Source organism: Tachypleus tridentatus, chromosome 8 (genome assembly GCF_004210375.1).
Source record: "Tachypleus tridentatus isolate NWPU-2018 chromosome 8, ASM421037v1, whole genome shotgun sequence".
Lineage (NCBI taxonomy): Eukaryota > Metazoa > Arthropoda > Merostomata > Xiphosura > Limulidae > Tachypleus > Tachypleus tridentatus.
Window position 1 is genome coordinate 9,617,377 of NC_134832.1, and position 26,254 is coordinate 9,643,630.

The 26,254-nt window shown below is 33.1% G+C and overlaps 1 protein-coding gene across 4 annotated transcripts in view; it reads right to left on the reverse strand.

The window, feature by feature from the left end:
- Positions 1 to 25,370, reverse strand: part of LOC143258503 (glycerophosphocholine cholinephosphodiesterase ENPP6-like) — a 36,237-nt gene extending 10,867 nt beyond the window's left edge. For 2 of the 4 annotated variants that reach the window (XR_013032325.1, XM_076517556.1), the window contains exons 1-5: positions 24,911 to 25,370; positions 21,551 to 21,907; positions 19,426 to 19,535; positions 8,442 to 8,606; positions 466 to 613 (exon numbers count right to left, since the gene is read on the reverse strand). Coding sequence is in view for 3 of the 4 variants with exons in the window: in XM_076517556.1 (XP_076373671.1) it covers positions 466 to 613; positions 8,442 to 8,606; positions 19,426 to 19,535; positions 21,551 to 21,907; positions 24,911 to 25,142 (1,012 nt within the window). In the remaining variant the exon portion in view is untranslated. The remainder of the gene's footprint in view (positions 1 to 465; positions 614 to 8,441; positions 8,607 to 19,425; positions 19,536 to 21,550; positions 21,908 to 24,910) is intronic. The other 2 variants (XM_076517555.1, XM_076517557.1) reach the window with 1 other exon arrangement.
- Positions 25,371 to 26,254: the final 884 nt, after the last annotated feature.

Below are 26,254 nucleotides of genomic sequence, written 5' to 3' on the forward strand. Positions count from 1 at the left end.
TCCCATGGCTTGACCATCTGTTTGTTCGTAAAATCCCTCAGTTCTACAGACTACCTAAGGTACACAAACCTAATATATCTATAGAGATATATTACTCTATCTTTTTAAAGTGAAGGTTTGGTTTTCAACTGGTTAAAAATGGTACAATATTAAACACCAAATGTGGGTATGGCAAATGTATCTGATTTTATAGTTTATGGTTCCTTAGACAAAAAAATAGAATGGTATAAAAATTATGTTTTGTCTGAGCAATATCTGTATGTATTATAATAAATAATTTATGATAAATTCCATACTTATCAGAAATCAAATGGTAAATAAATTAGAGAAGTAAATACTCACCTAGAGAATAAATGTTACAATTCTCATACTAAAAGAGACTGAAGATTTTAAATTGTTTTCCCTTATAAAGTTAAGACCTTAAAACTTAAATAATATCAAAATTAGATTTATTAACTAAATTACCTACTCCTGCTATATAATATCCATAATCTGCTAGCAATATAATAGGTGCAGTTAAATGGTTGTGTTTGATGTGGTACTCTTCAGGAATGTCTTCTTTTTTATAAACATGAAGTCCATCTATTTTTGCTTTTATTAAGGCTTCATACATCTGAGAAAAAAATAGAATAAGGTAATTTTAAGCATTAGAAACTATTTTTACTAATACATTACTGGAAGATATACACTTTACTTTTGTTCATTCAGACAGTCACAAAATATATACTCAGTTAAACCATTGTACAGAACTTCTGCTTCAAAATAATTTTATGTTTGACTGAAAACACCATTATGTATTAAAAAGTTTTTTAAACACTCACTACTAATTTAGCTAAGGTGATAGTCTTCATTTGTTTTTATGAATTACTCATTTTAAATAAGTAATAAAGCTTGTGGACAAATAACATCAGCATTAATGAAAAAGCAATGACAAAGATAAAACAATTTAATCATTTGATTAATCTAAATCTTTTCAACTTTATACCTTATTTGTCAAATAATAAAGAAACAGCTATTTCAAGTAATTTATTTTACGTTATTTACGAGAAAATATTATAATGAAATTTATTTTCGTAAAACAAGATACTGAGAAAACAAAAGGTCCACTGACTTGCAAACAAATCAGATTATGTCAACTGTATAAATCTCTAAAAAGTTCTAGTATAGGAAATAGTGCAGCCACTGTTTCATGGTGTACAATACTTATGAGCTGATGAAGTATGATTCTTTAAGTTGATCTTGTTTCAAGTTACCTTTTATTCCTTTGTTTTCTTAAAGTGGTTAATACTTTTTTTGTTGCCACCAAGAGAGAATGCTATTTAGTGCGAAGTTGCATAAGAATGTCAACAGTAGTGTTACTCATTGGAAGTTAAGGTGATATAGTTAGAGCCCCACCTATGTTGTTGTCAGGTGTTTATACACATGTCAAATAAGAATTCTTCCACAATAGATGTCTGTGACTACTTGGCAATAAATTCAACAATAAAACAATAAAAATGCTTGGTTATCTCCAGTCATGATTGTAAGAAAGTGGGAAGGTATGCCCAAGTTCTGTACAGTTTTCAAATGGGTGAATGTGGTGACTCATGTTGATTCCTTTCCAATACCCGGATGTATGGATGCCTTTCATCCCAGTAACTTGATACTAGCAAGTCAATCTGGATGTTAAGAAAAGACCAATGATTTCTTTTAGCATGAGAGGTGGCTTATGCAAAGTTCATATTCTGTAATTCAACCTGTGTAATTCTGCTACTACCTCTGAGAAGTTAATGCAGCTTACACTGAAAAAAACTGCAAAGAGAGAAGTGCTTGATCTATGTCTATCACATCTTGATGTTTGGTTTGTACATTTCAATCTATGTTAAAGAAGCTGAAAATGGTATTCTTGTAGGTAAAAAATGGCAGCTTTGAACATGAAATCTGGAAAAAAGATGTGCTTACATGCACTGAAACGGAATTTTAAAGTTATATTGTGGGTAGCAATGGACCAGTCTAAATTAGCAATGGTGTGAGAATGGTCTCAACCTGTGTTCAATCATGAAGTCCACAGTTCCCTTGATTTTACATTGTATTGTTGATGATTTGTGACTAATTTTACATAGTTTGTCTCACTATTATTGGCACTTAAACTATGGCAGAAATGCAAAAGTGGGAATGGCAGTCCCTGAAATCAACTTTAAGTAAAAGCCAAATTTTGGCATATCTACAAAAGGATTGTGAATTCCCACTTGACACTAACATAAATCATAGGGGAATTTGAGCAGTGTTATTGCAGTTGCAGGATAGAACATGTAACCGTATTCAACAATCACACAATTATGACAAGTAAATAACTGCTTGTAGCTGTTATCTTCATGAAATACTTCTGTTTATACTTGTATGGTAGAAATGAAAATACTTGAGTGAACCCTGCATCACTTAAATGGTGAAATAGTTAGTGAACTTTCAAAACCCCAGAAAGATGGATAACACACTGGATGACAGCAATGTAAGTGTATGATTTAATCATAAATTACTGCCCATGCCAATAACAAAGAAATACAGATTAACTGTCCTGCCAGATGAATGAAACCTTATAAATGCAGTGAATGTTTGAATTTTGGCCACCTGGGAGGAATTAAAAGTATTTCTTCTGTAACAACAAGCCATGCCATAGAAGATTCAAAGAACAGATTAATGCCACAATTAATGTTTCTGAACAATACAAATGTAGTGTCAATGCAGCAAAATAAAGCGCATCCAGCTGATACTGAGGAACATGATATGGATGATCATAACCTATGGGTCTTGTACACTCAGTTATGAGTGCACAAAGGTGTTGTATATTGAGGCATTGCTAGATATCTAGATGCCTCAAATAATTATTTTAATAAACATGAAGCATGAGAAAATATGTTTGTGAAGCAATGATGTTTATAGAACAATGACAACTCTACAAACATACCAAGAAAGTTGTCATCACATGATCAAATGATCTCTAGTTTAAGAAGAACTGACACTATCAAGGACAACAGAAGAGTTATTTAAGACAGAGATTCAGTGAAAGCTGCTGATAAACTTTCGCTACGTGTTTAGACTGGAAGAAATAGGCTCCATCAAGGTTAAAAGACGGTATGAAACTTGGATGATGAACCAGGAAGAAACTTGGATAGTGGACCAACGAGCTAATGTTTCCAGTGACTGATTAACTAACAAACTTAGAAGTTTGTAAACAAGAAAGAAACTTTGAACGTTTGAATACACATCCTAATGAGCTTAGGAATTCATAAACCAGAAGCAAACTGGCACTTTGCACTATGAATAGGCCAACAAATCAATTCTCCACTAGTATAAAAGGTTCTAGAACAGATGCCAAAACATACAAAATCTTTAAAATTCTAGCAAGCACTCCAAACTGATCTGATCATTCAAGAGGAAGGAGGGAAGATGTCTCTTAGCATTAGTAGATATGCCATTTCTCATCCAAGCTCTTTGTAAGTATATTATATTGCCATTCCTTCTTAAACATCAGTAATCATGTAAATAGAGTTAAAATGATTGCCTATGATAACCATGAATAAAGATAAATTATATATATATATATACTTGTGCGTGTGTGTGTAAATATTAAGTGTTTGATGACTTAAATAAAAAGTGTTATTGGAGTCTCGAGTCTCATTGTTTTAACTCTAAGGCCTCGAGTTAGTACCTGTGTGCTCCATTTACCCACTGCATCCTCACTTCAAATAAATATTTCATGTAACAGCAGGTAGTATTAGTCTAAATTCCAATGACTAAGCCTAAACAACCCATTCAGTCTGCCTGCAAGTCAGCCCACTACCACATTATAATACCATTGCTACCAAATACTGAGAAGCATTTTTCAGTATGTCTTATAACTAGTTATTTCTAGAGCTCTACAGTACAAGCTTCTTCAGATTTTCCTACAATAAAAATTAAAAATGGCACCATGGTGATACACAAACTTGACAGTGGTTCTTTTGGTAATAAACATTGTATGGTGTGTGCCACTCAGAGAAAAAGTCAACCTAAACAGGGCAAACTCCAACAAAAAAATTTTGGTTGTTCTTTACAGAGAAGTGTCTTGGATGTCGCTAGTCCAAAATGAGAAACATACCAAGATCATTTCTATATATTCTTATATAAGTCTTATCCACTCACTGATATACCTACAAAGCCTACAACTGATAAACTGACAAAGCAGTGGATAGCCCAGTTTGGAGCACCTGAAGAGATCCACATAGATCAGAGAGCTAGCTTTAACATCCAACTATTCTCTGAGTTCTGTAACCTTTTGGGTGTGGTGAAGAAGAACACTTCACCCTATCATCCCTAATCTAATGGTTAGTGAAACAGACTGTCAAGTGTAAACTTACTATATTTGGTAACCCAGACCAAACTGACTTATGTCAAGATGGTGTATCACATAACTGCACAGACTTATACAGGTTGTTTGCCAAACATTTTCATACTCAGAGGAAAAGCTTTTCTTCATGGTGATGCATAGTTTTCTACCTATACTGTATGTCCCACAGTGTCCACATGAATATGTAGAATGGTTTAGTTCTGCATCAGTTGATGACGAATTGCTTGTAATCAAAACCTACACATGAACACACAATACACGTCAATAAGCTGGTCACATATGTTACTGATGAACTTAGAGTGAAACAGCTTGACAAAAAATAAAAGAGGGAAGTAGTAAGGTTGGGTGAAGAAGAAGACATTGTTTTATTTCACCCTAACTCAAAGGATAAGCAAAGAGCCAAGAGTATTTATGTGGTTGTTGAGGATGTCACATCCAGATGAAAGACTTTGCTCTGACTGTCCATGGAACAGTTGTTTATAACAGTTGTTGGAGGTTTCCAACTGGTACAGCTGGGATTAAACCAAAAGATCTAAGCTAGAACAATCATGAAGTTGAAATATCACTGACTGAAAGCTTGTCATGACCTTTGCTTTTCAATCCATTGAATGATGACACAAGACACAGTGCAGTTGCTACTCACATCATATGCTAAAACAGTCATCTAGTTGAACAACCAATGATTGAAAGTACCTGAGTTAGAATAACAGTCCTTCACATTCGATAGATGCTATCACACTGATGTTCAAAAACACCCATAAAACAAGTTTCATGAGAGCTCATTAGAGTCCCCACTCAAAAGTCTGTCATAATCCCCACTGTTTTGGGCCCACTACTGGTCCTTTTACTATTACCAAGAAGCAGATATATTTGAATTCAGATCCAAGCTTTTAAATATATCTTTACAATATAATTGGTAAGATTCTGTTAAAGATTACAAGTATTTTGTACATAAAGAATGAAATTATTTGAATGAAGTATTTAAACTAAAAAGTCATTTTTGTATTGCAGTTATTTCCAATCTGACTGAATATTTTGAGGATTATAATCAATGTAAAGTGCAATGAAATGTTTGAAATTAGGAAATAGGAAAAATGTATGTAAATTTTAAGTTTTTGTCAAATAATCTTAAAGTCTCTTTAGTTACATTCTTAACTGCATTTCTTTACATTTTCATATATAGTTTTATATTTTATTTTCAATTCATATCTTTCAGCATTATTTTTTATCTCAAATACATCACTGGGAATCCTCAGGTAATATTACAGTATTATAAGGTATAGACACTTTACATTTCAGCAGAATGCTATTCCACTCATTTACTAAACTGAACCTCATGAATTGAGGCAAAGTTTGGGATAGTTTTAAAAAAAGATTAAACCTTTCTAATATGCATTTTAAAAAATAGATAATACATAATTAACTAGTACATAAAATTTAAACTCTATGTATAGTTTCTTCATATTTCTAGGTGAGAAACAATGCTAAGTGCTAGAGGACATAAATGGCAACAACACTGAGACCAAATTCAAAACCTTGAATAGAATTCTGTAATACAATTTAAAATATGTGCAAAACTGTAGTATAAAATGTGTTCTTTCTACTAGTTACAAACATCTACAGAAATAAGTGTGAAAAGTGGGTACAACTTCTATCAAGAGTTCACAAGAGACTTATTTTCCTTTCTCAGAATTTGCCCTAAGGAATTTGAAATAAGAATGTGTAAATAGAGCAAAATACATAGTTTCTGTCTATACATTAAGGTCCAGTGTACAAAAAGAATTAGATTGAAAACTAAGACTTGTAAATGTCTGTGCATTACAGGCCAATCAAAATTGAAAATTAACAGTTTTTACAAGTTACTTTTAAAACAAAGAAATTAAAACATTGAATTATAATATGTATTACAATGTTAATTTCATTGGCATACATTGATAGTACAGTTGCTTGATTAAAGTTTGAACATAACTTGGTAAAACATCATGACATATGCAGAAAAGTGACCCTCCATAAGGTAAATACAGTTCAGGATGGTTGGAGCCAGTAGGTATAATAGATAATGCACTGACAGTTTGCACAAATGAAGATTACAGATATGAGTTCAAAAATATAGTTGAAAGAGGTTTGAATCTTTGCCTTATGAATGATTTTTCTGAGGAGAATACCATACAATCCTCACTAAATTATTGTTACTGTTACACCCAAAATAAAACTTTGAGTCTATATATATACGCACACACACACACACACTCCAGTAGAAACATAAATAATTAATCCCGACTTATGAGAAATTGTAGTTAAAATGTCTCAGTTAAGATAAGATTGATCAGTGATTATATATTTTGTGATACTTAAGATTGACAGCTCACAGGTAGTAACACTTAATGGAAGTAGCTACAAACAGTAGTTTCAGAAAATAGCCTGACACAAATGAAATATAATTCCAGTGAAAGCCAAAGGCAACTATTAATGTCTATAGCTAAATTACATGGGTGGCTTTACACATGTACTAATATTGCCTGAAGTCGTATTCAAGTATTACACAACATGAATGAATCACTCAAATAAGTCATGTTAAACCACAAATAAAAGGAAATGAAGAATTTCATTACGGTGTCAAGACTTCACAGTATGAAGTTAAACGTGATTACCAACCTGTAAGGTACTTCTGAACATATAACGTACCTGTTGTTTGCATTAGAAATGGAGAAAGAAAGTTTCAATTTTCACACTGAAATTTTCATCCAGTGGTACATTTTCATAGCAGTATAACAGTTAAGAGAATTTTGCACTAAATCTCAGAGAATGCAGTTTTATCTGTTGTTTTTTGGTGTAGTGCAAGTTACACTGATTGTGTCAAATCAAAATGTTCGAGTAGGTAAGATTATTAGTAATATATAAAATACACAGAAAGTAGCTTAAATGACATAACAAATACACATTTGGTGCACCTGACTGTAATAGAGTATTTTCTGCCATAAATGAAATATTTAATAAATCACACAGTTTCCTAAATCTTTTCTTAACAGTACAAGGAACACTTCAAAATACACAACAATGCAGGTTGCAAGTGAGAAGAAAAGAAAAATAAGAAGCCTTGTTTCTGGCTTGAAATCGAATGTTTACTCAAAATGTCACCAAGAGGAAAAAGGAAAAAGTGTTTAATATATTTTGTCCACAAATGGCTAAATCCTCTGTCACATTCACATTTTTGTCTTCCTGTGAGTGTATGTGTGTATTGCATAAATAGTTATTAAACTTTAGTTACACTGATCTTTTATTTCATGTATCATCTGACTCAACATAGAGTAAAGCATTAAAAAGACAGGAATAAGAAAATGGCATGTTACTTATTAAATAATGAACAAAGTTTTCTACCTACTTGATTATATAAACAGTACAAAGGGTTTTATATGTTGTTACAATAATTAATGTCAAGTACAGAAGAACATGATAAAAGCTTGTAAAAACATTGTGCATTTGTTAGTTGTAATAAAAGTTCTTTCCTTACCCATTCAAGCTGTCTTCACACTTTAATTTTTAAAAGTAGGTTACCCATCACTAAGTAACAAGTAATATCTATAATGGTATTCGTTTGAGATATTTCATTATTTTTCAACAACTCAACAAAATACCCATGACATTCTGTATAACAGAATGTTAATGTTCAAATACTTAATATTAATTAAATTTAATAACCTGTATGTAAAAATGTGGGCAAAATACCTTTTATACTACTATACACTGAGAAAATAGCTTCTATAGAAATTACAATAAATACTTCAACTATTCTGTAAATTGACAAAAGTCCAGAATTTTGAAAAATATAACAATATAACTTATAGTCCAGCTTTTATGTTTTTGTCCTCGTATTGATTGGTGTTTTAGTTTCAAAAGTGCATCCTTTTTAAGAGCTCAAAATCTTGTACAGTAGAATAATCAAGGCAGGGTTAGTCCAAGCAAACTTACAGACCTATAAAGATGATCTACCAAAAATTAAAAAAAAGGAAAAAAGAGAGAGATAGAAATATTTCAAATATAAAATACACATGTAGGACAATAATGGCTTATTCACCTTATCTTCCTGTCCTTCTGTTGGTATTATCATACTTGAAGCTCCAGAATAAATCATGAATTTTAAGTCCCGAAGGTCTATGGTGTCATTAATATTGATAACTTTTAAACCTTTAGCAGGATCAGTGGAAGTCATTCCATGGTCTGAGACAACAACCAGGTTAACCTAAATGCAAAATCAGTAAAGATGTAATTCGAGATGACAAGAAATCCATTTGAAGTAACAATGAATCTCAGACAGCTGGTATGGGTATTAAAACATTTTTATTAAAATAGAGAACAATGTTTTGACTTCTTAGGTAGCCTTCAGGTTACAAACAGTTTGCAACTGACCATTGCCAGGCATTCTTAGGGATGAATGTGTAAACAGGTCTGGGATTGTAGGGGGCATTGCAGCATATGTTAGGTTATTAATTAGCAAAGATATAAATGTATTTCTTCATATTAGTATAATTTTGGTTTGAGTTGTTGTATAAGTAGGGCTTCTTTGATTTTGTATTTGTTTATGTTTGTTTCCCTACTTAGCATTTGGGTGTTTTCTATGGTTATGTTGTGTTTATTTGATTTGCAGTGTTCAAAAACATGTAAAGGTGTTTTTTGTGTTCTTTCAAGTTGGTTTCCATTTTTCTGCTTGTTTCTCCAATATGGAAGCCATGGCAGTTGTTGCATTGTAATTTATAAATAATGTTGGTGTTGTGTTTTTCAGTGTAGTTTTAAAATAGTGTAAACTTTAGTTTTGCCTGTTTTTTTTAAAAAAAATTGGTGTTTACTGGAATGTTGTGTTTTGTTACAAGTTTTTTTTCCAAATGTTGGTTATTTTTTCACTGATATTGGGGATATGTGGTATGTAGCAGTGTAAAGTTTTGTAGTTTGTTGTTTCTTGGGATTTATTATTGTTTGTTTGCTGTTGATCTAGAATCTGTGTGCGTGTATATATAATTTTTTCAAGGATTTTTTAACGAAATTTGTTGATGTTGATGAAGTGTTGTATTATTTTGTTGATTTTATCATTAATTTTAATAGGTAAACATAGTTTTGTGGCTGTGTTTATTTGGTTTCTTAATATGTTGAGTTTTTTGTTTCATGTGCTGAATCCCATTGAAGAAATAGTCCAGTATGGTTGAATTTTCTGTGGATTTCTGTTTCCAATTGTGTATCTTGTGGTTGAGAAATGCTACTTGGTTAGTTTTCTTTTTGTTCACAGGTGAACTTAATGTTGAGGTGTAAGGAGTTAACATGGTTGAAAAAAACTAAGCGTATGTTTCTTAATATGTTGAGTTTTTTGTTTCATGTGCTGAATCCCATTGAAGAAATAGTCCAGTATGGTTGAATTTTCTGTGGATTTCTGTTTCCAATTGTGTGTCTTGTGGTTGAGAAATCCTACTTGGTTAATTTTCTTTTTGTTCACAGGTGAACTTAATGTTGAGGTGTAAGGAGTTAACGTGGTTGAAAAAAACTAAGCGTATGTTCTGTAGATGTGAATCCAGCAATTGTATCATCAACACCTAATACAGCTCAGTGACTGGTTTGAAAATTACTTTCCAGAAGACAAGGTGAAGTTTGCATGGATCCAAAACCTATTCATTTCTGCAGAAAAAAAATCTTATTGAGATGTTTTGTGACAAAACTTTAAAAACAAAATTTGACAGCATGGAACTAACTGAGTTTTGGATATCAGAAAAGATGAATGTCCACTGTTAAGTGCTAAAGCTCAGCTAATCCTAATTTGTTATATCTCTGCGAAGCTGGGTTTTTGGCAGTTGCTGTGGGATAAAGCAAGTACCACGCAAAAATCAATGTGGAACAGGAAATGAGGGTGGCAGAGTACAATCTGATTCCAAGATTTGAGAAGCTGTGCACAGGCAAACACATCTCATTAGTAATTGTGGTAATTTAAAAATGAAATAAAAATATTGTTTTTATTTTCAGTTTATGTGTATTATTCTTTCAAATGGCTACTAAGTTGTTAGAACATAAATACTTATTAATTATTAAGTTATTTGTACCTAACTACTTAATAAATGGAGCTGCTGGGTTTTTCTTTTTGCCTAGGGGTGCTGTAAAAGAATTTCTGAGACATTAAGAGTGCTGTGAACTGAGAAAGTTTGAGATACTCTAACCTAACACATACTGCAATGTCTCCTACAATCCAGTACTTGTTTATACTCTCGTTCCTAAGACGTGTTCCTAGCAATGATGAGTTGCAAATTCTCGTTGTTAACCTAAAGACCTAAGAAGGTTAAAACATTGTTCTCCACATTATTTTAATAAAAGTTTTAATACCCATATGAGCCATTTTGAAATACAGTGAAGCTTTATGTGTAATTAAAAAAATCTATAGTCATTAGACAACAAAAGCTATTTTAGTGTATGGTTACAACATTAATTCTTTTTAATTATATGTATTACAAAAGAAAACATTTATGAATAATCAAACACATAACATTTATTAATAATTACACTGGTACTACCTTACAATTATACTAAGCTATTTACTTGTACCAAAACTAAAAATTAACTTAGTAATGAGTACAGCTAAATAAGAACATAGCATCAGTACAAGCACAACTTTACACACTACACAATAACAATGTCATACAACAAATGAAAGTACATTAAACAGCTTCAGTGGTGTAGCTTTATACTTGCCAAACACCTTGATTTTTAATTTCACATACTTTATAAAACATTTCTGAATCAGTTGTCAACTCAAGAATGAATATCAATTTATAAATTCAAAAACAAAAGTAAATAAAACTATTAACATGTTGAAAAACTAAATTATATCGGAAGAAAACCAACAAAGAAGCCTTTCTGACTTTGAATAAAGACTAAGTTCACCAAATTAACCTGTTCATCAGAGAGAGAGAAACCAGTAGGCTACTCATAACCAAATAGCAGAATTGACTGTCATTTTTACAACACAACCACAACTGAAATTGGGGAGATTGTCAAAAGCATATTGCAGGCTCAAATCTTGAACTTTTTTCTCTGCAACTTGATATGCTAACCATTAATCTGTCTGTCAGGTGTTATGCGTACATATAGACCAAATTCTTTACATCTTTACAGTTAATGTCTACGACTTGTTGGCAATAAATTACAATAATAAACAAACAACACACAGTTCACTTCTTTTAAAAGAGCAAAGTATAAGAAGTAAAATATATATACAAATGTTTATTACACTGTTGATTAACATAGTTGTATCTAGAGCTTTAGATAATTCTTTTTTTTTTTATCAAAGTGAACACAGGCTATTTCAATTACTTTTGAACAGAAGTGAAAAAACAAATTATTCATCTCTACTCTGTTATTAAATTACAAAAACTGCCACTATACACACTTTATGGCTAAAACTTATAATCACACAGTCTAGATTTAAGTAACTAAACTTAAACATTTTGGACATATATTTATTGTGCAACAAAAGCTTAAAATGTTCCACACACTATGAGATATCATAATACAATAATACTCAATTAAAACTTTGAACAAATCTTAGTAGATTCTAGTAATATGATACATTCATATAAATAATAATCACCAACTCACAACTAGTGAACTACATAATGTATGATTCACATAGTCATGTAAACAAATCTGCTATTATTGCTTCTAAAAATAACTGAATATAATACTCACACTACATAAATTATTTAAATAATAACTAATGTATTAAACTTATATGGAAACAGTTTTATATACACATATTTTAGTGAAAATAAATACATTTTAATGAAGTTAAATAGCAAAATAAGTAAAATCACAATGGCCCGGCATTGCCAGGTGGGTTATGATGTTCAACTCGTAATCTGAGGGTCACAGGTTAGAATCCCCATCGCATCAAACATGCTCACCCTTTCAGCTGTGTGGGCATTATAATGTGACTGTCAATCCCACTATTCATTGGTAAAAGAGTAGCTCAAGAGTTGGCAATGGGTAGTGATGACTAGCTGCCTTCCCTCTAATCTTATAATGCTAAATTAGGGACGGCTAGTGCAGATCGCCCTTGGGTAGTTTTGTACAAAATTAAAAAAAAAACAAGTAAAATCACTGCATTAAAAACAACAAACCCAAACCTCTGACTAATCATATTAGTTTGTTATTTTGGCTCAAAAACAAGCCAAAAAAAATTTTTTTTTAAATGCTGCATCAACTGAAAAGATCTAAGGGTACAAGCTGCAATGTAGCATTATAAAATGTACCCACACCATAGCTTGTACCGTGGGATCTTTTTTCAGTTTATGCGTCATTTTTTTGTTTAATTTGTTTTTGTTTCGGCTTGTCTTTAAGTTAAAATAACAAACTAATATACATACATATACATCAAACAATAAGGCTTTCTTCAAGAAAAATAATTCCAACTATTTAATACTATTTACAAAGGCTGTTTTCCATTCATTTACAAAATCTACTCATACAGTCTGCATCAACATTTACAGTCTCCCTTGATGGCTTTAAAGTGGAACTGGTAGTTCTGAAGTACAATGCTTACCTCTTAATTACCATACTGTTAATTTTGCACCTCTAGATGTATGCAAAGGGCTGATGATCTGTCTGAATGATGAGCTCCTTCCTATAGAGGAAGTTCTGGAACTTCCAAATGGCAAATATGATGACCAAACACTCTTGTTCATTCACAGCTTTTTACTGATGTATATTAATGGCAAACAGTAAGATTACATGCTCTTGCAGAAGTACCAACTACTCAAATTCCAATATTCAAAGCATTGACCTGAATGATGAATGGTTTATTGAAGCCTGTTATTCTAAGGATTGGTGAACTTCCTAGCATATTCTTCAATTTCTGGCTGTGGTTATTCCTACTCCATCTTGTTGGGTTGGCCTTTCTTGATCAGGTCAGTCATTAGTGCAGCAACATCGGTATAGTTTGGGATGAACTTCCTACAGTATCCCACTAATCCTGAGGAGCATCTGACTTGATGTTTGGTCATCAGAGCAGGTAGCATCTTGTTTACAGGTTAGATTCACTTCTTTCATGGCTATCTGTCTATCGTCCACCTTTTGTCCAACAAAATACATTGCAGAATAACCAATGTAGCATATAAATGGTCTTATGGTCAGACCTGCTGCTTATAGTTGCACAAGCAGCTTTCTGAGTTTCTTCATATGGTCCTTCCACATGGCTGTGTGGATCAGAATGCTGTTCACATAATGCTTAATGTTGTTGCTTTTGTGCAGCATCTTCCACATCATGTGGTTGAATGTTGCTGCTGAGTTGACTTACCCAAGCAGTTGCCTTCTCTTTAGATTCCATCTCCATTGAGATCCTCCAATAACCTTTACTGAGATCAGTCTTGACAAAGAACGTAGCTTCATCTAGTTTTGTCAAGCCTCTAGATCTTAAGGTTCTGCTTCCAAAAATATATTTCATTATAACAAATATGCAGAAGTAGTTTGAACTGTTCTTCTTCTAGCTCTTCTTAAAAATTACCATTGTTGGGCAGTAGGCTAAATGTGAAGGCTCAATGATTCTGACTTCTAGCATTACCTCAAACTCTTGCTTGATCACATTTCTCATTACATAGGTCATATGGTAGGATTTCACCTTGATTGGATCCCTAGTCATGGTCTTGATTTTGTGTTAAACAATGTCTGTCTTGTTAGGTCTATCTGTAAAAACATCTACATACTGGCACAGTAAAGCTTGTAGCTTTTGTTTGCCAGTCAGTTCTTCATTGATGCTGACATTTTTGTATGTCTCATTTCCCACCTCCAGTCTTAGATCCCCATCTTCTGATTCTGCATCTGTAACAGTCACATTTGCCATGCCCATCTTCATCTCAATAGCTGCACCCATTAGGTCTTCTTGCCTCTCAAAGTACCTCTTCAACACTTTCCACTGCAGGGGAGTTTGTTGTTGTTTGTGGACAGCAGAACCAAGACCTTCTATCTAGCATTAAAATATCAAATCTTGGACTTCTTCTCGCAGCTGTGCTTCTGACCGACTTGAGCAGTAAAGAAACTTTCTCAAGCAAATTAACAGGTCTCTTCCAGTCAGTTTCTGAAGTCTAATACATACATGTGTTCTTCACTCCTGACTTCTCTTCTGCTGCCCACAGTTCTTTCAATATCTGCATTGTACCTCACACAGTTATTCCATATAATGATTTGAAGGGTGAAAACCCTGTACTTGCTTTTGGGGCTGGCATGGTTTCTTCTGGCACATTTTTTTCAGCATACCCTTTAACACTCTGTTGCCTTTCTCTCACAAAGTCCATCTGGGTTTGTATGGGGTGGTAAAGAGATGCTCAGTGTTAATAAGTCTAAACACTTCTTGCATCAGTTCTGAGAAAAACAGGGACTCCCTGTCACTCAAGACTATTTTTTTTAAAAGCCTACCCTGCAGAATACTTCTACTACTCTTTACATCTCTCTCTTTGGGAATGCCATGGCTTATGGACAGCATGTTGTATAGTTGGCTACAGTTAGCATATACTGGTTGCCTTTGTCAGAAACAGGTGCTAGTGGTCAAATTAAGTCCACAGCCACTCTGCTGAATGGCTCATCTTTGAGAGGAATCTCACCAAGTGGACCTTGGCTACCTTCCCTCAAAATACTGTTCTCTGGCAGCTGCCACATGAACTGCAACAAAATCTGATCACATCTCCAATGATCCACAGCCATTTTCATCATTTGAGTCTGGTATTCTGTTTGTACTGTCATCTGTTTAATTTCCACAGTAGAACTGTTTTGTCATCTGGTACAACATTCCTTTCCTTTTATTCTGAAAGTCCCTTTCTTCTTTGTCTTGCATTTAACTTTTTCTCAAGCACTGTCCCAAGGTTTCTGCACTGAAAGGTCATTTTTTTGGATTTCCTTTAGTTCCAGTAGACCAACACTCAGGATGTCACCTTTCAAGACTTGTAGGAGCTTGATGTCTTGTTTGCTTGCTTTTCTTTTTATGAACTCTTAAGATGACTGAAGATGCCCCATCAGTCTCCTTTCTGTCTGGTTCCTCCAAACTTTTACTTCCTGATGTGTAGCCATCACTAAGTCCTAAATGAGTGCCTTCCTAAATATGGCTTCAAGGTCTTCTAAACAAAATGGAGTGTCCATCATTACTCCTGCTGTGGGAAACTTTCTTACTGTCCCATCAATCTGCATACACAGATGTATCTTGCTTATCATCTAGTCAAAAGATACTAAACTATCTCACTGCTGTACTCCAACACTCAGTATCTCTTAGGACTTTCTCATCTCTGACATAGAGCCTTCACCTGCTGGCATGTTGTAGTTTATTGGCATTTCTCAATATCTGTTACATGCTCCAATTGCCACTGGTACTATTGAACTACATGCTAACTTGAGCTGCCCCTCAATCATGCACTGTTTAAAATGAGTCTTCCTATAATCAGGGATCAAAAGGCCTATCATCACATTTGTAGCCTTACAGTCAAATATTTATTGGTCTACTATTTTATATCCATATCACACTATACATTATAACAGAAATATCAGTACTGTACATTTTTAATTTCTTAATTTGAAATTAAGTGTTAAAATAAAATTCCCAAATATCAATTTTTGTGTGTCATGTGGTATGTTGAATACAGCTTTGGTTCAAATTATATGTATGTAATGTCCAGTCTATAGTTTCTTACAAATTAGAAACTCAAATTATCAATACTATCAAGCTAAAGAATAAAAACAAAAACCTCCCATCTCTTCTCTTTTATAAAATATCACTACAAAGACAGTAACCCCACCCACCTTTTTCCATTTTTGGAAATGTTTGCTTATGTACACCTACTTTCCATGATGTGTGAATAACCAATTAAAAGTTTCCGAGATTAGTTCTTTTCTTGAATTATCAAAGGAAATGGCAAGTGAAAATGTTGTCCAAAAAACATTATTTTTTCAGTTAGTAAGCCAGATAAATTACAGTGAAATTCTGAATTATTAACAGAGTAGTTTACAATACTTAGTAATTTCAAAAGGGATGTATAAAACCTTAAAAAAAAATGTTTTACATCTTCCATATGTAAAACTTAACAAGGCTTAGTGAACTGCAGCAAGTGGGCAAATGAGCACAAAGTTTGCAAATAGAAAAAGATCATTGTTTTCTGTATTTATTTATTTACTGTTTTAAGAAAAATAACTGAAATTTAAGAACTTAAATATATGCCTATGTAATGTATTATAATCAAAAATTGACTATATTTAATAAAATACTAGTTCACCAGAAAAAAAAATCAAAGACAGGTCACTTTATAAAGGCCAGTTTTATACTGTTGGAAACAATTACACATCTGCATATTTGCTAAGTCATTGCAACTTTTGTAATGTTAGGCATGAATAAAAGATAAGTGAAATAAAATTATTTATGGTTTCTTGTTATAATTTGTAGTCATTCTAGAAAAAGAAATGTAACATATCTATTTCATAATATTTTATGTTGGTTACAAGGTCAGTCAAATCTACAAATATTCTTAAACAAAAGTTTCCTTATTTATTGGAGGTCATAAAGAATTTACATTTGAAATTTAACAATTTTCTGATGCACAAAAGTATTTTTAATCTTAATATCAAAATTACTCTGCATGTTGGATAGTGAACACTTAAAAAGAAAAAAATGTATGAGGAAATTATTAATTAAAAAATATTAAATTTTAATTAAAAATTTTGATATTTTGCATACTAAAGCCTCATAACGTTTACTGATAATCTGCAAAATTTCATAAAAATGCATTTCCTGTATTAAAGATTATAGTTTGGAAGCTATAACAAGCACAAAATGTTTAAGAGGTTAATCACTGGGACCAAGTCTGTGGTAAGAAAGTTAATCATTTCTTCTTATGACAAAACTAACAAGTTGTCTCTGTTCTGTTTCTTCTGGCAGCATCATTCATGGTAACAGTCACTCTTCTTGTTTCTTGCTGCCACCTCTGTAGGTAGATCCAGCTGCTTAATGCAGATTTCTGCTGTTGCTTGTTCGTGACAGATTTACATTCACTTCAACGTATCCCATTTTATAACAAGCACAGCATTTCTTCTGTTTGTCTATTAACCTTCTGCCACCTTTTTTTCTGACTTCAGGTGGTTATTCTTAGATTTGCCAGTAATATTTCCTCCATGGGCTTCCATAAACTGATTATCTTGTCCAGATCTTTCTGTGGTCTATTTTAGGAATAGTGGCATGTCAGCAGAGTATATAATGATGAAATATTCAAGTACCAATAGATTTCCCAGTCCTTCAAAATTTATTTACATATTCGGCCAAATTAGTCCACCTTAGAAGTGTCATAAACTGAATTTTAGTTTCTTCAGTGTCAGATTTCACTTTTCTGAATTTTCAGCAAAAACCTTCTTCATAACACTCATAGCATTTCAATAATGCCACTTTTAACTTGTTAAAGTCCATGCCATCTTCTGACATCATGCCTGTATACACTTATAGACCTTTTCCAGTGAAAAAAGTGCTGAGACAGACTGTGCAATTGTCTTTCTCCCAGTTCTGACTTTGAGTTAACCTTTCACATCTCACCAAGAAAACATTAATGTCTTCTTTCTATTTATCCAATTTGGGCAGTTTGTGTTGACTGTCTCTGACTCCACTGTCATTTCTGGGCCATCTGTTTTTCTATTGGGTAAGTTTGGCAGTATCAATTTGTGCTTGTACTCTCCCTATTTCCAGTCCCTTCACTTTTTTTTCTGCCTTTCTTTTTCTTCCTCTCTTCTCTGCTTTTCTCTTTCTTCCTCATATCTCTGTTGATGCTCTTCTCTGCAAAGATCTTGTTGTAATTTAACAAACTCTTGTAGATCACCACATTTGAGTCTAAGATATTCTTCTTTATTTACTTATCAAAGTCAACTGACATAATAATGTAGTGTGGTAGTGATTTATACAATATTTTTGCCACCACTACAACTGTATATATTGGCCTCTTTCTGCTGTTTATGTTTTCTTCTACTGCAGCTTACCACTGTAGATTCTGGCTGGCTCACCACTGTTAGATTTTTATATGTATGTAGGGGCCTGACTGTGTTGGTTATTACATTTGTATCCAGATCTTTAAATAATTGTATCTTTTCCATCAAAGTCAACATAGGCTGTTTCAGTTACTTTAGAACATGATTTGACAAGTTTAATTCTTCTCTACTCTATTATTACCATGTAACATGTAATAATTTCACTTTAAAAACTGCCACTATACACTCTATCCAACTAAACTCAAATTACATTTAGGGCACGTATTTATAGCTCAACAGATGCCTTGAACATTCCACAAACTATGATTTCAGAATAATTATTTAAAACAACAAAAATTTACAAATTTCTAGTAATATGATGCAATAATATAATAATAATCAATTCATAACTAGTGAACTATAAAATATATAATTATGGAACAGTTACATAAACAAACCTGTGATAAACTATCACTTCTAAAATGAACTGCATTTAATATTCACACTATACAAGCTATACTATAAATTTCATATTAAACTTAAATAGAAACTGTCGTGTAATATAATGATGTCCAGCCCAATTAATAAAAGCAATTCATTTTCAAACAAAGCAATACAGACTTTCATTGAATTTATTTTTTGAAATTTAATATTTGAAAGATAATAATTGATTATTCTTTCTTTGCAACATACCTCACTTCTACCCTTTCTTAAATTTCTCTCACATCTTTACTTGTCAGCAATCTGTGATACAATTCAAGAATGAATTCATTTAATACTATTTCTTTATATGTAAACAGTAAATATGAAATATGGATATGATATTTCAAACATCAACTGCTTTTATCCTGCCATCATTATATAGTAATGTTTATCAATAGGCAGAATGATGATATAATGACCATAAAGTAATTAGAAATGGTGACACAACTAGTCAAACACAGAGCACACAAGAAAGAATCATAGAATATGCAATCTAGCAGTTGAAATCTGTCTCCTACTGGTCTATTTAAATTAACATTAAATAGCTATCAAGTAAACAAACCAACCTCATCTTTAATATTTTGTTTTTCAATCTCGGTTTGTAATAAGTCAAGTATTCTGTCAATACGGGAAAAGGCAACCTTTCTTTCATTTGAATTTGGTCCATACATATGACCTGCAAAGAAAAATATCAAGGAAACTATAAATGTGAAAATATATTTTAATATCATAGAGTAGAAGTAATACTTTCATCAACTTATTAAAACAACCATTAATTTTGAAAACTGAATATCCAGATACTTATTTCACTACACAATAATTTGTCTTATTTCTAATGGACGTTAAACTTCAAAATTATCATCTTTAATAAAATAACCAAATATAAATTATTCAGTATACAATAAAAGCAACTTTTACAATAGGCAAGTTCTTATTTTAATAATTATAGCATTTCATCTCATACCATTGAACCATCATTAGCTACGTTTTACATCAAAAAAAGACAGCTAAATTCAAAAGAACTCTGCACACTCATTATTGTGAGAAGTTTGCAGTTGGCATTAAATTAGCTTTAATAACTTAAAAAATATTTTTTCTTCTTCTTCACTTTGGAGAGCAGTCACCTTCCCACAACAGTCTGCAGACAAGATGAAGGGTGATACAGATGTGGGACATTATGGGCTTGAAATAATGATTACATCTCACTCTCTTAATTTCTATTTCTAGCTTCTAATAATATTTCTATTGCTTTTCCTTTATTTCCTTATGTGAGACTGGCAAATGGAGGTTAAGTCTGATAGACAGTGTATTCCCACCTCAATATCGGTCCTACTTTCAGCCAACTCTAATACACCTAGGGTACATTTTATACACCACATTATAGCAGACAGAGAAATAAAAAAAGCATACTGGATTGTCAAACTAATCACTGTTCAACCTTTTGGAATTAATCTAGATCCAGGAATTGGTGATCTCCAGCCATTAGATTTTATCTCTGTCAGAAAAATAACTTTACTCTTCACTTACGTTTTCATGAAATAACAAAGGTGAATTATTTTTCCTGTTTTTAAACTGATTTATATAACATATCTTTCTCAATCACTCTCCAGATGTTATCTTTACTTTTTTACTTAAACACTCCAAAGTTAAAATACCACCAACACCTTTTCATATACATTATCACCATTGGCTACATAGCACAGGAAATGAGACGTTTACAACACTACACAGAGAAATAAACAATTTCCAGAAAGTCCAATAGCCTGTACCCTGAGATCCTTTCAATTGATGTAGCATTTCTTTTATGGCTTATTTGTATTTATATATATATACATATACACATATATATCATTTATGAGAATTTTAACAACATGTGACTGATTTTAATCATCTCCAACTTTTGTGTTAATTCCAATAGATCACTATTTTTTTAAAAGATAATTCAGTGAATAAAGAAACAAGAATTGTGCCCTTGGTTTTAAGAGATAAATCACTGAGAAAATACATTTTATAAATCTATTATTACTGTTTCAAAGAAAGCAAAGCCAAACATAGCCCATGTTATTATCATTTGTGATCCCTTACTTGAAAGAAAAAGAACAGTACTTTACACTTTGTAACTGAAGGTGATTTATTCTCTCTAATCTAATGCAGATAGCCCTTGAGTAGTTTTTTGTGAATATCTAAATTTAAATAAAACATTCATTTCTTTTGCATATTTTATAAACATTTGTAAATCAAATGTGTTAGACTAGTTATAAACATGTGTTCCTAATTAATAATAGGTGTTGTTAGATATGCTGTGTGACCAAATATACACTGTAAACACATAAAACAAAATGCTCGAGTCCTATTTGCAATGATCCAAATAGAATGCCTGAATTATTACATTCAAGTGATTCATTGTTATGATCTGTGCAATATGATATGGTTATAAACACTACATTTCATGAAAGTTTATAAAATCAATGAGCTTTTAACTACTTGTACTACAACATGGTGAGACAAAAATATTTCACTTAATAAAATTATTTGGGTATGTTTATTACAAATTATTATTCCAACACTATTCTGATATTTTATAAGTCAGAAACACTTTTGTGTGAACATTGAAAACAAAAAATTTAAACCTACAGAAGAAAATGTTATTCTTAATGTTACCATTGCTTTGTAAGAAACTATAGAACTCACCATTTGAATCAACTGGTTCATAATATAACTGCACAAGGTCAAGTTCATTATTCCGAAATTTTTCTAATGTTTCATTTAGTTTATTTAACACATCTTCATCCAGACTATGCCAGCCATTCAAAGATTTGTACTGAATGCATTCATTTGACTTCTCTCCATGAATTTCCACTTGGCATCCATCCCACCAGTAAAGAGCACTTCTAAGTTTTCTCTTTTTAGCTGTTATCCACAATGGTTCAGCTTGTTCCCACCAGTGAGCTACACTAGCGCTTGGATCAGGTGCCATGAGAAAAAAGTCACCTTTTTCAGGGTCATACAAGTAATTCTGGACAAACCCGTGATTCTCTGCATATAGACCTAATATACAAATAAAAAATTAAAATTATATAAAATATTTCAGTATATTTAGTAGTAGTTGGTTGGTTGGCATTCTATAATGTGAAGCAACTTGGCTCTCTGCACGAAACAACCCGTAAAAAAAATTAAAAGTAATATTATTAAATTTCATAAAAAAGGTATCATTTTAAAACAAAACAAAGTCCAATTTTGAATTAAAATCTTAAATAGTATTAAAAAGACCAATGGCCTTTTAAAAAACTTAAAACATTTGTAAGGCGGACAGTATCACCATCGCCAATGATACTGTCCAGTATTAGGGAAAACCTGTCGACAAAACGTCTAAAATGTTGCCATCATTGAGAGTTGTAATGATGGCATGACAATAAAATGTGGACTATTGTCACCCAAGTGTCACACAGACCACACATTGGTGCATCAGACCCAGATAAAAGAAAGTGATGAGTTAAAAAACTGATCAATTCGTAGTCTAGTCAGGAAAACTTCTCTCCAATCCTTACAGAAACAAGGTGATCAAAGTCAAATAAAGGGTTTTATCTGGAAAAGCTTGTTTTCGTGTTGATCACTCCAAGTCAACTCCAAACTGGAGTGGAGCCAAGCCTTGAATACAGGACTGTAGTCCATGTATAGAACAGACACAGAAGAGATAGTGCCAGAGAAGACAGACTTAACTGCAGTGTCAGTGACCTCATTCCCATGAATACTAACATAGCCTGGTATCCAGAAGAACTGGATAAAAATATATGTTACAGAGAAATGGGCCAGTCAGGTTTAAATGGCAGCAAAAACAGGGTAAGAACTAATGTGAAGCGATTCCATGTCCAACAGAGAGCTAAGCAAGTCAGTATCAACGGTACAGTTTGTGTACTATATAACTTTTATGTGATCCAGGGCAAGAGATATGGCATACAATTTGGTGGTGAATACAGACACTGTAGAGGGGATTCTGTGCACAACCACTGAACCACAAAAAGCCATGGCAGAGCCGACAGAGTCACTTGATTTCAAACCATCCATATAAATGGAAATGGAAGGATAGTTCAAAAGATGTTCAGTAAATAAAAGACAGTACTTCCAATTGGGAGTATCCACTTTTTTCAGATAACTCAAAGTAAGGTCACACTTTCCAAGTTGATATTGGTTTGCTCTTTCTCAACATCAATACAGGCTTCTTTATGCTCAATTTCTTTGAGTTTTTACTGGATTTCTATCTTTCTCATAAAACAAATTTTGTTGATTCTTACTCTCAAGAATTTTCTACAAATTTTGAGAACAGGCAAGACTTACTAATTACACAGTCAAGAGATGAAAGAACACTGAAGTATACAATTTATTCTGAACTGCAAAATTTCACTTCAGACTTTAGAGCACTTAAGACAGGCACATCCACGTAGACCTCAAAAACGTACACTGATACAGAGAAAATATGACATCGATATTTGAAAAGATCGGGATCGAAAGCTATAAACATTCTGAATTATAAAATAACTTTAGCTTTAACACAATGACTGGAGTCACAGGTTTTTGAATACTCTCTTTGCACATGGCAGAAATACTGAATACAAGTTACAATAGTAAACTTTTCCTTAGAATTTTATACAGGGTGGCCCGTAAGTCCCTACCCATCCATATGTTATTATGTTATATTCAATTATGCATGTATTATAAATTTGTTTCTTTTTTTTCAGAGAAATATGGCTGATGTAAGCCCATTTACACTTGAAGAGCATATTGTGACAAGTACATGGATACATGAGCGCAAGAATACTGGTGACACCCTGGATACAATAACTGGCAAATTTAGAGAAAGATTCAATAAGGATCCACCAACACGAAAAACGATGTCAAATTGGGAGACCAAATTGTTTGAAACTGGCAATATTAAGGATGCACCTCATTCAGGAAGACCAGTTAAACGTAGAGAGTCATGTGCTGGTGCGGAAGAGTCAGTAATTAACTCACCATTAAAGTCAACAAGGAAAAGATCAGCTGAACTTGGTATCCCGTGAGCAACCATGCAGACCTTTATGAAAAAGGACACGGGGAGTTAAAGCATGGCGACCTACATTTGTGAATGAACTAAGTGATGCTGATAGAGAAAATAGGAAACTGGCGTGTGATGAGTTACTGCGAATCTTCAATACAATCCCTTCTCGAGGAAAGGTGATGTTTATGGACAAGTGTGCAATTTACCATTCTAGTCAAGCACGAAATGTTTACTTCTGGGCAAAAGAGAATCCTCATTATTGTGAAGAAATTGAATACAACACCTCGCATGTCATGATGTGGGCAGCACTTAATGGGCTTCATGTTATTGGACCATACTTCTTTGACGAGCCAGTAAACCATACCTCATATCTAAACATGTTACAACAATGGTTTATACCGAAACTCGATGAACTTGGAATCAAAGAGGAGGTTTGGTTTCAACAAGATGGAGCTCTGGCTCATTATGCTCTCACTGTGCGAGATTATCTTAATGACACTTTTCCAGACAAATAGATAGGTCGTGGTTCTGTAACATCCCCAGCACCCATGAAATGGCCCGCAAGAAGTCCGAACTTGACAACGTGATAACTCTCTTTGGGAATACATAAAGGCAATTGTGTCTAAACAACGTTATAATATTAATGATGAGTTGAAGGCAGCTGTTACCGCGGCATTTGGAACAGTAACACCTGCTATGTTGAGGAAAATGTATCACAGAACATGACGTCGTATATTATGCAGCGAGAATGAGGGGCAGCACACAGATACACTGCATACATAAGATATATGGATGGGTAGGGACTTACGGGCCGCCCTGTACATACACTTTATGCAAATTTTTTTTTTTTTTTTTGCAGAATTGACTGGAAGTGGTCAAACTGAATTGTAAAAATATACTTAACTGAACTTCATACTTCCAAAATACTTTTCGTAAAAAAACGAAATTTCAGGCCTGAATGTTTTAAAATATTTATAATATACTCCAAAATTATAACTAACGTGAATATTACACACCTGTTACTATCGTATACCAATTTGGATAAGAGTTGCTTGGAAAGATCGGAGTTACATAAGCTGCTCGAACACCATTTTCTGCTATCCTGCGGAATCCTGACAAACTTTTATCTTCATCCGGGTAATCCCACCGACATCCGTCAACTAGTATTAAAAGTACTTTTGTTCGGTTCCCTACTGATGAGCAGTAAACAAACATAAGTACTATAAGAAACAAACTGGGGCGAAACATATCAAATATTTCAAGATATATTACTGAAGTTAAGATGATTTTAAAACTTTTGTTACTTCAACACACTAAACATAATAACTCAAAAACACACTTCCATTCTTAGTACACCAGTACAGTTACAATTGACTCATCCGACGAAGTAAATATTATAGTTTGTGCCTGGCAATCCTCAAAAGTTGCCACTAAGTACCGACATGAGTACGCACACCGAACAGAACGGAGAAAAGGAAAAATCCTGTGAGAAAATCTATAAGTCACAATTCCTTGTTACTAATTGTTGGTTTAGAAATTTCACAGGGTGTTTTTTTTTTTTTTTCAGCTTTCAAGTCTACATAGACTTATCCATTAGTATCAGCTCTTACAACCATTTAAACATGAGTTCAATACCTGTGGTGGACACAAGAGAAATGTTCCACAAACTTGGGCCTGGCATGGCTTAGCGCGTAAGGCGTGCGACTCGTAATCCGAGGGTCGCGGGTTCGCGCCCGTGTCGCGCCAAACATGCTCGCCCTCCCAGCCGTGGGGGCGTTATAATGTTACGGTCAATCCCACTATTCGTTGGTAAAAGAGTAGCCCAAGAGTTGGCGGTGGGTGGTAATGACTAGCTGCCTTCCCTCTAGTCTTACACTGCTAAATTAGGGACAGCTAGCACAGATAGCCCTCGAGTAGCTTTGTGCGAAATTCCAAAAAAACAAACAATCCACAAACTAAGTATGTTATAAAATTACGTTATTAGCCAAGTTACATAATTTTTACGAATTATTTTATTTGCTCTATCCAACTGCTGTAACTTCCCTTTCTAAGTCTTATTATATCTGAACTTTCTCATGGATTATCGCGTTTACTTTTCACCTTTTACTATAAAGATCATTGTACTTTATTTTACTTCCTATTGCTTGACACAGATTTTTTAAGTGACAAAGCGAGAGAAGATATTTTATAGAGTTCTCTAAAATTGCATAGCCAAAGATGTTTAATAAAAGTGTTTTCTTTGGTCACAGAACTTTTGTAGGAGAACTGTATAAAACGTATGCTTATACAGTTATACTTATATTATATTTTCTTCCTTACTTTCACAGATAAGGCTTTATAATTACAAATTAGTTTTTTTC